Here is an 11,465-nt window from a genome sequence, read left to right as displayed (position 1 = left end):
GGCAAGAAAAAAAAACCTGAACTTTTATTATTGCACAAAATATACACAGGTGACATGTACCGATGCGGTGGGGTTGTGCAAAGATAATTGTTCAGCCATAACAATAACAACAATAATCCCAACACTTGATACAGCGCCTCATCGCATCTTTTGAGACATCTCAAAAGGCTTCACCGAAATGTACCGTGGAGTGTAGTGACTGTGCGTTTTTCGGTCGGCGAAACTCGGCAGACCATTGCGCGCAGGTCGAGGACGGACTGACCAAATTATTGCGATTATCTTTTTTTTAACATATAAAATAAAATCATCAGCGATGGCAAAGTGGTGTCTCTTTTTTTTTTTTGCATCGCGTGTCTGCAGATGACTGAATGGTGGTCAAAGCGCCTGGGAAAGAAACCTGCCAACCTCCCAGGTGTGTCGGGGTGGTGAGAACCCAGGTGAATGCAGAATTACACACCTGTGCAGATGCCCCCCACCCCCCTCCCACCCCAGCCAGGCAATGGGGGGGGGGGGGGTGGGGCGGTGGGTAAGCAGATCGCTGGCCAATGAGAGAGCCGGCGGCCAATGCGCCCAATGCGCGGCTGGTGCTTTAACGCCCGGCTCCCCCGCCCGCCCCCGCCCCGCACCCCCGCCCCCGCCCCCGCCCGCCCCGCTCCCCCCCTCCCGCCGAGGCGCTCACAGACACGGCCACCGCCAAACGAGATGAGGAGCGACAGAGATCGGGCAAAATGCGCTCCCGGAGGCTCGTCGGCACCGGCCGTCTGATCGCTCTGCTCACCGCAGCCTTCCTGACGCAGGGATCCGCTTACTTCGGGTCTGTTCCCGTAGCGACACGTTCACACTCTCTCTCTGTCTCTCTCTCTCTCTCTGTGCACAAGTAATTGTAGGATCTTCACAGAGAGAGAGAGAGAGAGAGACTGACATGTGAAAGTATTCTCTTTGCCTCGTTACTGTCCTCTGCCTTGATGTCATTTATGTACAGAAAAGTACATAAAGTATATATATATGTGTGTGTGTGTGTGTGTACTATATTACGGGTTCGGAGCTATAATTAGTGTATTACCGTTTGAGAGCTGTAATTAAGAGCTGGATTTATTTCTGGATAATAATGTGGATATATGCGTATATATATATATATATATATAGTTTTTTTCTGTTGTGCTTTTTGTACTCGGTGTAAAATGGAATGCAATCGCGTCCACGCGTTGGTGTACAATCCACGGCACCTTGTTTTAAAGTGTTTGCGACTTCAAATTGGTATTTTTTCTCTCTCTCCCTTTAACCTGGGGAGTGAGCGTCTTTGTGCGAGTTCTTTGACATGACTGTGCCCTTGTTTAGGCAGATTGTGATTGCCCAGATTCCCAGTCAGAAAAAGTGCATAAAGTAGATAGATTTATTTATTTACTTATGTCTTTGTTACCGGTTATGAGTTACAATTGGTTTAATTCAGCTGTAATTGGGGCTCGATTTATTTCTGGATAATAATAACAATATGTTATACATTAACAGACGCGTTATGTCCTAATGACGATAGGACTGACTCAAAGCTAAGTCACAAGTTAACTGAACAGTTTAGTAACTCGTTAAAAGTGCCGTTAAACGATATATTGAGTCTTTTACCAGCCATTTGGCGGTTGTATGGAGAGAGAGATAGCGTTGCTATTTACTGTACTTTACATACCCCAGAAATCCTTCATTATATGTATTATTATTATTATTGTTGTTGTTGCCTCGAACAGACTGACTGCCAAGGAGCCTCTGGCTGTGTTGTCCGCCCCGATCCTGCACGACTCTGACCCGGGGAGTATTTACCTGAAACAGTGCGAGACGTTGAAGCTGTACCGCAGACAGAAGCGGCTGTGCCGGAGAGAGCCCGGGTTAGCGGAGGGACTGCGGGATGCCATCCGCCTGAGCGCCATCGAGTGTCAGTACCAGTTCAGGACAGAGCGCTGGAACTGCAGCCTCGAGGGCAGGAGCAGTCTTCTCAAGCGGGGTAAGTGTGGCAGTAATGGGTAGAGAGAGGGGTGGGGGGAGAGGGCATAGAGGGTAAGGGATAACTGTGGGAGTATTGGGTAGAGAGGGGTGGGGGGAGAGGGCACAGAGGGTAAGGGGTAAGTGTGGCAGTAATGGGTAGAGAGAGGGGTGGGGGGAGAGGGCACAGAGGGTAAGGGGTAAGTGTGGCAGTAATGGGTAGAGAGAGGGGTGGGAGGGAGAGGGCACAGAGGGTAAGGGATAAGTGTGGGAGTAATGGGTAGAGAGGGGTAGGGGGCACACAGAGGGTAAGGGGTAAGTGTGGCAGTAATGGGTAGAAAGGGGTGGGGGGCACACAGAGGGTAAGGGGTAAGTGTGGCAGTAATGGGTAGAGAGAGGGGGGGGGAGAGGGCACAGAGGGTAAGGGGTAAGTTGGCAGTAATGGGTAGAGAGGGGTAGGGGGCACGCAGAGGGTAAGGGGTAAGTGTGGCAGTAATGGGTAGAGAGGGGTAGGGGGCACACAGAGGGTAAGGGGTAAGTGTGGCAGTAATGGGTAGAGAGGGGTAGGGGGCACACAGAGGTTAAGGGGTACGTGTGGCAGTAATGGATAGAGAGGAGGTAACACAGAGGGTAAGGGGTAAGTGTGGCAGTAATGGGTAGAGGAGAGGGGGGATGGGGGGACACAGAGGGTAAGGGGTAAGTTCGGCAGTAATGGGTAGAGGAGAGGGATAGGGGGCACACAGAGGGTAAGGGATAAATGTGGCAGTAATGGGTAGAGAGGGGGGGTACACAAAGGGTAAGGGGTAAGTGTGGCAGTAATGGTAGAGAGGGGTAGGGGGCACACAGAGGGTAAGAGGTAAGTGTGGCAGTAATGGGTAGAGGAGAGGTGGGGGGGGGTGGGTGCACACAGAGGGTAAGGGGTAAGTGTGGCAGTAATGGGTAGAGGAGAGGGGTAGGGGGCACACAGAGGGTAAGGGGTAAGTGTGGCAGTAATGGGTAGAGAGGGGTAGGGGGCACACAGAGGGTAAGGGGTAAGTGTGGCAGTAATGGGTAGAGAGGGGGGCACACAGAGGTTAAGGGGTAAGTGTGGCAGTAATGGGTAGAGGAAAGGGGGCGAAGAGGGCACACAGATGGTAAGGGGTAAGCGTGGCAGTAATGAGGTGGGGTGGGGGGGGAAACACACACAGACAGGGTAAGGGGCTATCTACCATAGACAGAATCCCATCCAGTTTTGGGGGGAAAGTGAAGGATTCACCGATTTCCTGGCGACTATTGGTTGATGTGGTGGGTTTCGCCCCACAAAATGCACAGTCACTACACTTTGCAGTGTATCCTGTGAAGCGCTTTAAAGCGTCTCTCAACGAAAGGGCGTTGATATAGTGATAAGGCGCCATATCAGATGCAAGGAATAATGATTACCATTGACGATGATGATGATGTGGGGAAGGTGGCATTTCCCTGGCTCTCTGTGTGGGTTGAGGGTATGGTGGCCAGGATGGTAATGGGGGTATCATCTCTACCCAAACTGATGGCTAAATCATTACCTGGATAACAACCCCCCCCCCCCCCCCCCCCATAGTCTTGTGGGCACTCGTGTTCCAGGGCAGAGATTTGGAGGAAACTACCAGAATGTGGCAGAAATGGAGGGATTTCAGTCAACGCCAAACGCAGTGTTGTTGGTTCCTGTTAAGGGAGTGTGTGTGTGTGTGGGGGGGGGGGGGGGGGGGGTTAGGGGGGAGGTGGCTGTGGGGGAGAGAGAGAGTGTGGGGTGGTACTAACCAGGAGAGACTTTTCTGGGGATGGGGGGGATTTCAATAATGCTATCATTTACACAGTCTTTAAGATACACAGTCACTCCACTTGACAGTATATCTTGTGAAGAGACTTCTGAACGACCTGATACGGCACTGCATTCAAACGCGAGGATTATTATTATCATTTGATTTTAAGGATACCATCATTTGATTTTAATAATGCCTACATTTCTAAATTATTATCCCCCCCCCCCCCGGCAACAAACAGCGGAAACTCACACAATAGGTGACGGAATATTGCTGCCTGTAATTACACTATAAATAGACCCAAATAATACACAATTTAGGGTCTATATTCCTGGATAGGACTGGGAATTGTGGAAAGCTGCAGAGAGGGCTCACACGCTCACTCACTCAAATTGCAGGAGAGGTCCAGGAGATATCTCAGCTGAGAATTATTTGAAAATCTTACCGAGTTACATGTGGTTTCTAACGCTGAGACAATGCAATTGTAATCCTCAACACAGGTGTGTGAGAGAGAGAGAGAGAGAATCTGTGAGTGTGTGGGTGGGTGTGTGTGTGAGAGGTAACTTTTAATAGAGTTTACCAGAGGATTCGCTGTAGGAAACTCGGGAAATAGATTATAGAGAGAAGTAAAGTGCAACTTCTCTGTTGGGTTCAGATCAGAGCCTTTGCTAATAACTCAAATACCGCCAATTCGCATTAGCGCCTCTGCTTCCGCAGAATAGGTCTAATAATAATAATAATAATAATCCCTCATTTGATACAGCGGCTTATCCCGTCTTCGAGACGTCTCAGAGCGCTTCGCGGCATCTACTGCAAAGTGTTAGTGACTGTGTATTTGGTGCGCTCGCTGTCTCGCGATTTTAGAACCGTTTTTGCGGAACAGTTAATTGCGTCAATTGGAATTAACTTAATTAACAGTTGATTAAGCAGTTAATTGGAAACTGGTCTGGGGAGATATGGAGAAGCAGCGCCTTCCCGTTTGGGCTGTAAACAGAGCAGCTCTGGGCCCAGGTGTCAGTCCGGGAAGGTGAAGGCAGACCCGGGACAGGTGTGCGCAGGTGGATTCTGACCCGGGACAGTGTGTGTCACTGACTGAGCTGCGGACAGGAGGCGCTCTCTGTCACCGCTGTGCCTGTCCCGAGCTGATCAGCGAAGGGGTAGTTCGCACCGGTCCACACTCGGGTGTCTTTACACAAACCCATTCCAAGTCTTGAAACGTTGAACCCGAGTGAAAAGGAACGCCAGGTTCTCTCTCTCTCTCTCTCTCTTGCTCCCCGTGTGTGTGTGTGTCTCTCTCTCTCACTGTGACTCTGTCTCTTGCTCCCCAATCCCCCCCCACCCCCCATCCTCCCATCTCTCTCTCTCTCTTTCTCGCTCCGCCAGCGATTGAGGAAACCCTGATAGAAATCCCAGGCGAAATCTCCTGGTTTCAGAAACTTTTTTTGCTAAACAATGAATTGCGTGTGTCACCGAGAGACAGACACACACACACTCTCACAGTCTCACACACACACACACGAGCAAGGAGAGAGAGTCCAAGAGAGAGAGAGAGAGAGATACCCACACAGAATCTGGGGTTTATTTTGACTCAGGTTCAATGTGTAAGACCTGACATTGGTGAGAGTAAGTACTGTTACACCTCAGTGTATTACCAGTACTCATTCATTGATTAGCTTCGGACATATTTCCGTATTAATGATTGATTGATTGATTAATTAATTAACTAACGCGCTTATTAATGGTTATGTATTTGGGTACATCGGGCTGCAATGTTTAGGATAGGATCCAGATGGTCCCCTTCCACCACCCCCCCCCCCCCCCCCCCCCCCCCCACACACACACACACCTACACATCTTCACACACTGGCACACCTGGGGGTCGCTCCTGGGCGCTGAGTGAGGTGAGCAGCAGAGATGGTGGAACTCAGTGGATCGGGACCCGCAATTGGCATTGAAATCCCAACGTGTGCAAAGCTTTCTGGTGGGTCGGCAGCTTTCACTTCACTCTAATTTCATGCCTGGGTCATCCTTGGCCCGACTTCTGGGATTCTCTCTCTCCCCCCTCTCTCACTCTTCCACTCACTCACTCACTCTCTCTCTCTCTCTCTAATCACTGGGATATTTTTAGGTCGGAAAAGGCGTTTGAATTCCCAAAGGAAAAGGGCGTTCAGACCCCAGCCTCTGCACGCAAGCATCGCCTTTCATCTGGGAAAGGCTGTTGTGTGAGTCAAAATAAGGCTGGGCTGGAGTGGAGAGCTAACAGCACCGTTTCATCAGTTCCTTTTTTTTTTGCCCGTAATATTTCCTCCTGTTGGGTTTCAAACCGAGGGATTGACGTAAGAGGAGAGTCAGGGTCTGAGAATCTCTCTCACAACAGCCAGACTGACTTCACAGTCATCATAATAATTCCTTGCGTTTGATACACCGCCTTATCCACATCTTCGAGGCGCCTCAAAACGCTTCGCTGTAAAGCGTAGTGGCTGTATTGCTTTCTGGGCGAACGTTAGACGAGAGGATTATGATTATTGTTGTTTCACGAGGAAACAAGTTAGAGTCGGAATTAGATGAGCTAAGCTTCGGGGTTAAAGTGTCCGAACAAAGCAAATAAACAAAAACAAATAAACACAAGAAGCGGAAACTTTCAAACTTGTGTTTATGATGATAATCATTTGCATTTGATGCGGTGCCTTATCGCGTCTTTCAGACGTCTCAAAGCACTTCACAGACTATTACTGTAAAGTGGATTGACTGTATTTTGTGGGTGAAACAGTCCCCAATGTGTGTGACTAGAGGCTGTTATTACTGTATCACAGTCTCGTTGCTATTGAATTTCTTGTTGACAATTACAATCCGTTTTCTCTGCTTTTCTCAACACTGTTTTGAGATCATATTATAATGATTTAATCCCCACCAGGGAATTGTAATCTACTGAACCAGTGCCAGATAATGGCTTAACTGGCAGTGTGGTGCTCCCAGCACTAGACTTGCCATCGGAATCTGAGCAGTAGTTATAACAAGACGAATGCGTAAAGGGATAGAATTGTGTTGGTGAAAGTTTAAGGATAGAATTTGGAAATAAATTACGCGAATGAAATCCACACCTGACGTTTAATTTGAATTTCAACCCAAAAAAACAGTCAACACGAAATCCCCCAAAGTGTAAAAATATAATCATTTCCGGTAAAGTTTCTCAAATTCGCAAGCTTTGGGATTGTGCGGTTGGGTTGCAGATAATAATAATAATAATCCTTGCATTTGATATGGCGCCTTATCATATCTTCGAGACCCCTCAAAGCATTTCACAGAATATGCTGTAAAGTGAATTGACTTTATATTTTGTGGGCAGCCAATTGCGCACAGCAGCGTCCCCCACAAACAGCCGTGGATTGAAGTGACCAATTTATTATTATTATTATATTTTTTGAAGGAATTAATGTTGTTCAACATTAGCTTGTTTATTGTAAATCTCTTCCTCCTCCGCTCCTGCAGGCTTTAAGGAGACGGCTTTCCTCTTCGCCATCTCCTCCGCTGGCCTGACCCACTCGCTGGCCAGGGCCTGCAGCTCGGGCCGTATGGAACGCTGCACATGCGATGAGTCTCCAGACCTGCAGAACAGAGAGGCCTGGCAATGGGGCGGCTGCGGGGACAACCTCAAGTACAGCATCAAGTTCCTCAAACACTTCCTGGGCCAGAGGAAGGCCAGCAAAGACCTGCGGGCAAGGGTGGACATGCACAACACCAACGTGGGCATCAAGGTGAGCCACTTATGTGCTGCCTCACACACTAACGTAGCGTTGGCATTGTAGGCTTGGCTCTCAGCAGCACAATCACTGTACGGTCAACCAAACTGCCCTGCTATCTCTGGGAGGCATGACCACCTCAGTCCCAATACCCATTGGCAGTTTCCAAATTCCAAAGCAGTCCAAGACTGCCCCGTGTGAAGGGTGATCTATAAATGCACGTTGTTGTTGCTTGTTTCGCCTCGGAAATTCTTATCTTCGTATGGGGGTTTAGCAAAACGTTTGGGACACAACATGTCAAGCGACTGCCAGGATGGTGGAAAGCGCTCTGAGACGCCGTCCGGCCTGGAGGGCGCTATATAAATCCAAGTTGTTGTTGTTCTTGGTCTTCTTTCGCCAGGTTCTGGGTTCCACCACCCAGCCACCCTCCTCCTTCCCCACCCCCTCCCACCACCAGAAATGCCTGCGATCAGATCAGTATTTCACCTTGTGGGGATTGGCAGGCATGAGCTTGTCTGGAGTACTGATCTCACATCATCCCCAACACAATCCTCAGACATGAGTAATTAATAATATACTGTACTCATAAAGGCTGTGGAAGATGTCAACAAACCGAGCAATAAATCATGGGAAATGCAAGGTTTCTGCAAGGTATTTGGGGAAACGCCAATTATTATTGTCAGCTGAAATGCAACGATTTTAAGGGAACTTTTGCGTGCAAAGTAATAATAATAATCCTTGCATTTGATGTAGCGCCTTATTAGGTCATTGATAGGTCTCAGAGCGCTTCACAGAATACACTGTAAAGTGTAGTGACTGTGTATTTTGCAGACAAACCCTTAATGTACTTCTCAAAACCTAACAGGCGTGGCAGGCATAAAGATCTCAGCAATCGCATTCTATTCTAGGAGGGTGTTTCAGCAGCTAAACTGCAGCAGGCAGTGAATTCAGTGATGTACATTTATAAATAACTAATAACATGTGAAATACAATTATTTTGCGGGACTCATTTACAAAATTCCGCAATAGGATTCCTTAGCTCCCATCTGGGCTCCAGTCATGGATTGTGTCCAGTTTCCATGGGTCAGTGTGACGTTCTTCCTGTTGCCAATACCTTAGGTATAGCTTTCCTGTTACCCACTTGCTAGATTCCTTGCAAAAAGGAATGGCATTAAGAAATACTGCAAATTAGAGCCTGCTATTAATTTCACAAGTATTCGGCAAGGCACCCGCTAAAATCTAGCAAAAATAATAGCCCTTGCGTTTGATACTGCGCCTTATTACGTCATTGAGCTAAAGAGGATTGGCTGCGTATTTTGCGCGCGTAACAAAAGTTGGGCAATGTGTACAATAATCACAATAGTTGCTGAAGTGACCACTGCCTTCCTGCTATTTGCTTGTAGCCACACCAGCACTGATCCAGTGGGAGTCTGGGGGTGAGGAGCTTAGCTTGTCAAAGCTGTTAAGCATTGCCTGAAGTGTATTAACAACCTAAGCACAAGAGAGTGCAAATAAGGAATTAGCTGGAATAAAGCAGGTTTATACAATGAGAGTGAAGCACTGCAATGCTTTTAGGAAACCTGACGATGATCACTTGGGGATCTGAAGCTAACCTAATCCACCCGTGACTGGGAAAAGCTTTGCACTCTGAGCTATCAAAGCTGTACCTGTTCAAAGTGGGCCTTGCCCAACACAAAAGCTAGCAGACTGCCTGCAATGGACCGTGCGGGAGAATTCAAGGTCCTGAAAAAACTGTATCATTGAGTCATTGACTTACAAGGTGATATAGTGTGAGCTGTGAGGTGGAACAGGCTCGAGGGGCTGATTGACCTATTCCTAAGTTCCTACCTGGCAAAGAGGCAAGAAACTGATTATCAGTAAAGTACAATTTGGTATAACCTATTGTTACAGTATATTGATCAAATGGAACATGTGGACTGACACATGCAAGGATGATTGCAGTTAGACATTGTGTGAGGAGCTCTCCTTCAAATGTGGTCTGATTTGGGGAGGTCTCGGATGGGGGAAGGGGTAATTAATTGTATGACGCGTCTCACAGTGTTTTCCCTTGTGTCAGGCTGTCAAGGCTGGCTTGAAGACCACATGTAAATGTCACGGGGTGTCTGGCTCATGCGCAGTGAGAACCTGCTGGAAGCAGCTCTCCTCGTTTCACGAGACGGGCCACCTCCTCAAGCTGAAATATGAAGCTGCTGTCAAAGTGCACAGCGTCACCAACGATGCCACGGGGGAAACCGAGCTCATCAGCCCCAAGAGGCACAGTTACACCTTAAAGAACCACGTGCCAAGGACTACAGACCTGGTGTACATAGAGGACTCGCCCAGCTTCTGCCGACCAAGTAAATATTCTCCTGGAACAGCAGGAAGGACCTGCTCGAAGGAGACAAACTGTGAAAGCATGTGCTGTGGCCAGGGCTACAACACACAGAGCCTCCTGGTAACCAAAGCCTGTCACTGCCAGGTTCAGTGGTGTTGTTATGTGGAGTGTCAGCAATGCTCTCAAAGGGAAGAGATCTATACCTGCAAACACTGAGCAGCTGGGGGGAGGGAGGGAGAGAGTGAGGCCAAGAAGGAAGGACGGTAGATAGACAGAACGAGAGGAAGAAAGCTGCAAACATCTTTGCTTTGTGTATTCCCACAACAAGTGGCTGCAGTGCATTGTAGAATTCCAGAGGGGAAATGCATTGGAATTCAGGATTCAGCTTCTGGACTCTCCAGTGAAGACATGATTGACATGAACACAAAAGGCTGGTTATCGATTGAGAATTGCTTCAGCTTGGCGAATCCAGGTCCATCCACACTGCTCTACAGAAGTTCCCGTGGGAAATTGACCGGGTAGACTGAGAGAACTTGGTGCACCAACCCCAGGGCAGGTTTGGATCAGGAAGCCATTACTGCAGTCAGACCCAAGGCTCACATTGACGCTACAGACCACAAGAACTTGCATTTATCTAGCGCCCCTCATGTAGGGTAGCGTTCAGAGCGACAGACAGACACCTGGAGCTATACTACAGCCTCATCCACCTGTAACAATCCAACTGCACGTATATGAGACCCATCAACTCCCCAGGCAATTCAGAGATCTGGTGTCACAGCTTCTAACATTGTCTGTGAGAGAGCGTTGGAGGGACACCGGTGGTTTGTGGTCTCTTTTTGAAATGGGAGGATATCTAACGTATTGGTAGTTGGTGCATGTTTATAATGTAAATATCCATGTCTACCTTTTTTTTCACAGATTCTTGTAAGAAGCTTAAACGTTTATTTTTTAAACTAAACTGGACCTGAATGTGTTTCCACTAACACTGTAGACTGTAGCTCAGACCAATAGCCTGGCCTGAGTGTGGATGGTGAGACGGACACAGTGGCCTGTGTTTAAGGTATATTGGATTGTGGATTAGAATCATGATGTGCCTGACACCAGTCAGTTCACTAACTGAATCGACAGTATTCCTGCTGCCTTGGCAATTTCATCAACAAACCTTCTCTGAGATACACCCACTGCTCCTTTTCCAGGTACATGACATGAGGTACATGACGCAATGAACTTAATGTGTCTGTAAAGATGGTGTTTTTATTCGGCAACTTGTAACAGTTAACATCAGGCGACTCTGGCTCACACTCTCTCTGTCTATGTCTCTAAAACATGCGCTAAACACAAGACTTTCTGCTGACGAACGCGTTATTTTAAATAGAAATGCAATGCTTCCAAACTGTGCTTACTGGTCTCGACTCTGAGGCGGTGCTTGGGTTCCCGTGGAAAATAAAGAGGAAAGAGCAAGTTGTCGGTTCCAGGCTCCCCGCCCAGGCCCCAACTTTCAAGGTGGAATGATTGTTCCCCTGCCCGCTTACGAGGTGAAATCTCCTGAGCTGCCAATCCAGCTCCTCGCTATGTGTCCCCTCCAGCGCCCAGCTCGACTAACGGAACCAATCCAACATGTGGGATGAAAACAGTACC

The 11,465-nt window shown here is 48.1% G+C and overlaps 1 protein-coding gene across 1 annotated transcript; it reads left to right on the top strand.

Moving 5' to 3' along the window:
* The first annotated feature begins 728 nt into the window (after positions 1 to 728).
* Positions 729 to 10,495, top strand: wnt9b (wingless-type MMTV integration site family, member 9B). Its single transcript, XM_042343460.1, has 4 exons — positions 729 to 814; positions 1,740 to 1,993; positions 7,242 to 7,507; positions 9,570 to 10,495. Exons 1-4 carry the CDS (start codon positions 729 to 731, stop codon positions 10,041 to 10,043), a joined length of 1,080 nt encoding a protein of 359 aa, XP_042199394.1. The 3' UTR covers positions 10,044 to 10,495.
* The last annotated feature ends 970 nt before the right edge of the window (positions 10,496 to 11,465 follow it).

The sequence above is a fragment of the Callorhinchus milii genome, unplaced genomic scaffold (genome assembly GCF_018977255.1).
Source record: "Callorhinchus milii isolate IMCB2004 unplaced genomic scaffold, IMCB_Cmil_1.0 Scaffold23, whole genome shotgun sequence".
Classification (NCBI taxonomy): Eukaryota; Metazoa; Chordata; class Chondrichthyes; order Chimaeriformes; family Callorhinchidae; genus Callorhinchus; species Callorhinchus milii.
This window is presented reverse-complemented; position numbering and strand designations above follow the sequence as displayed.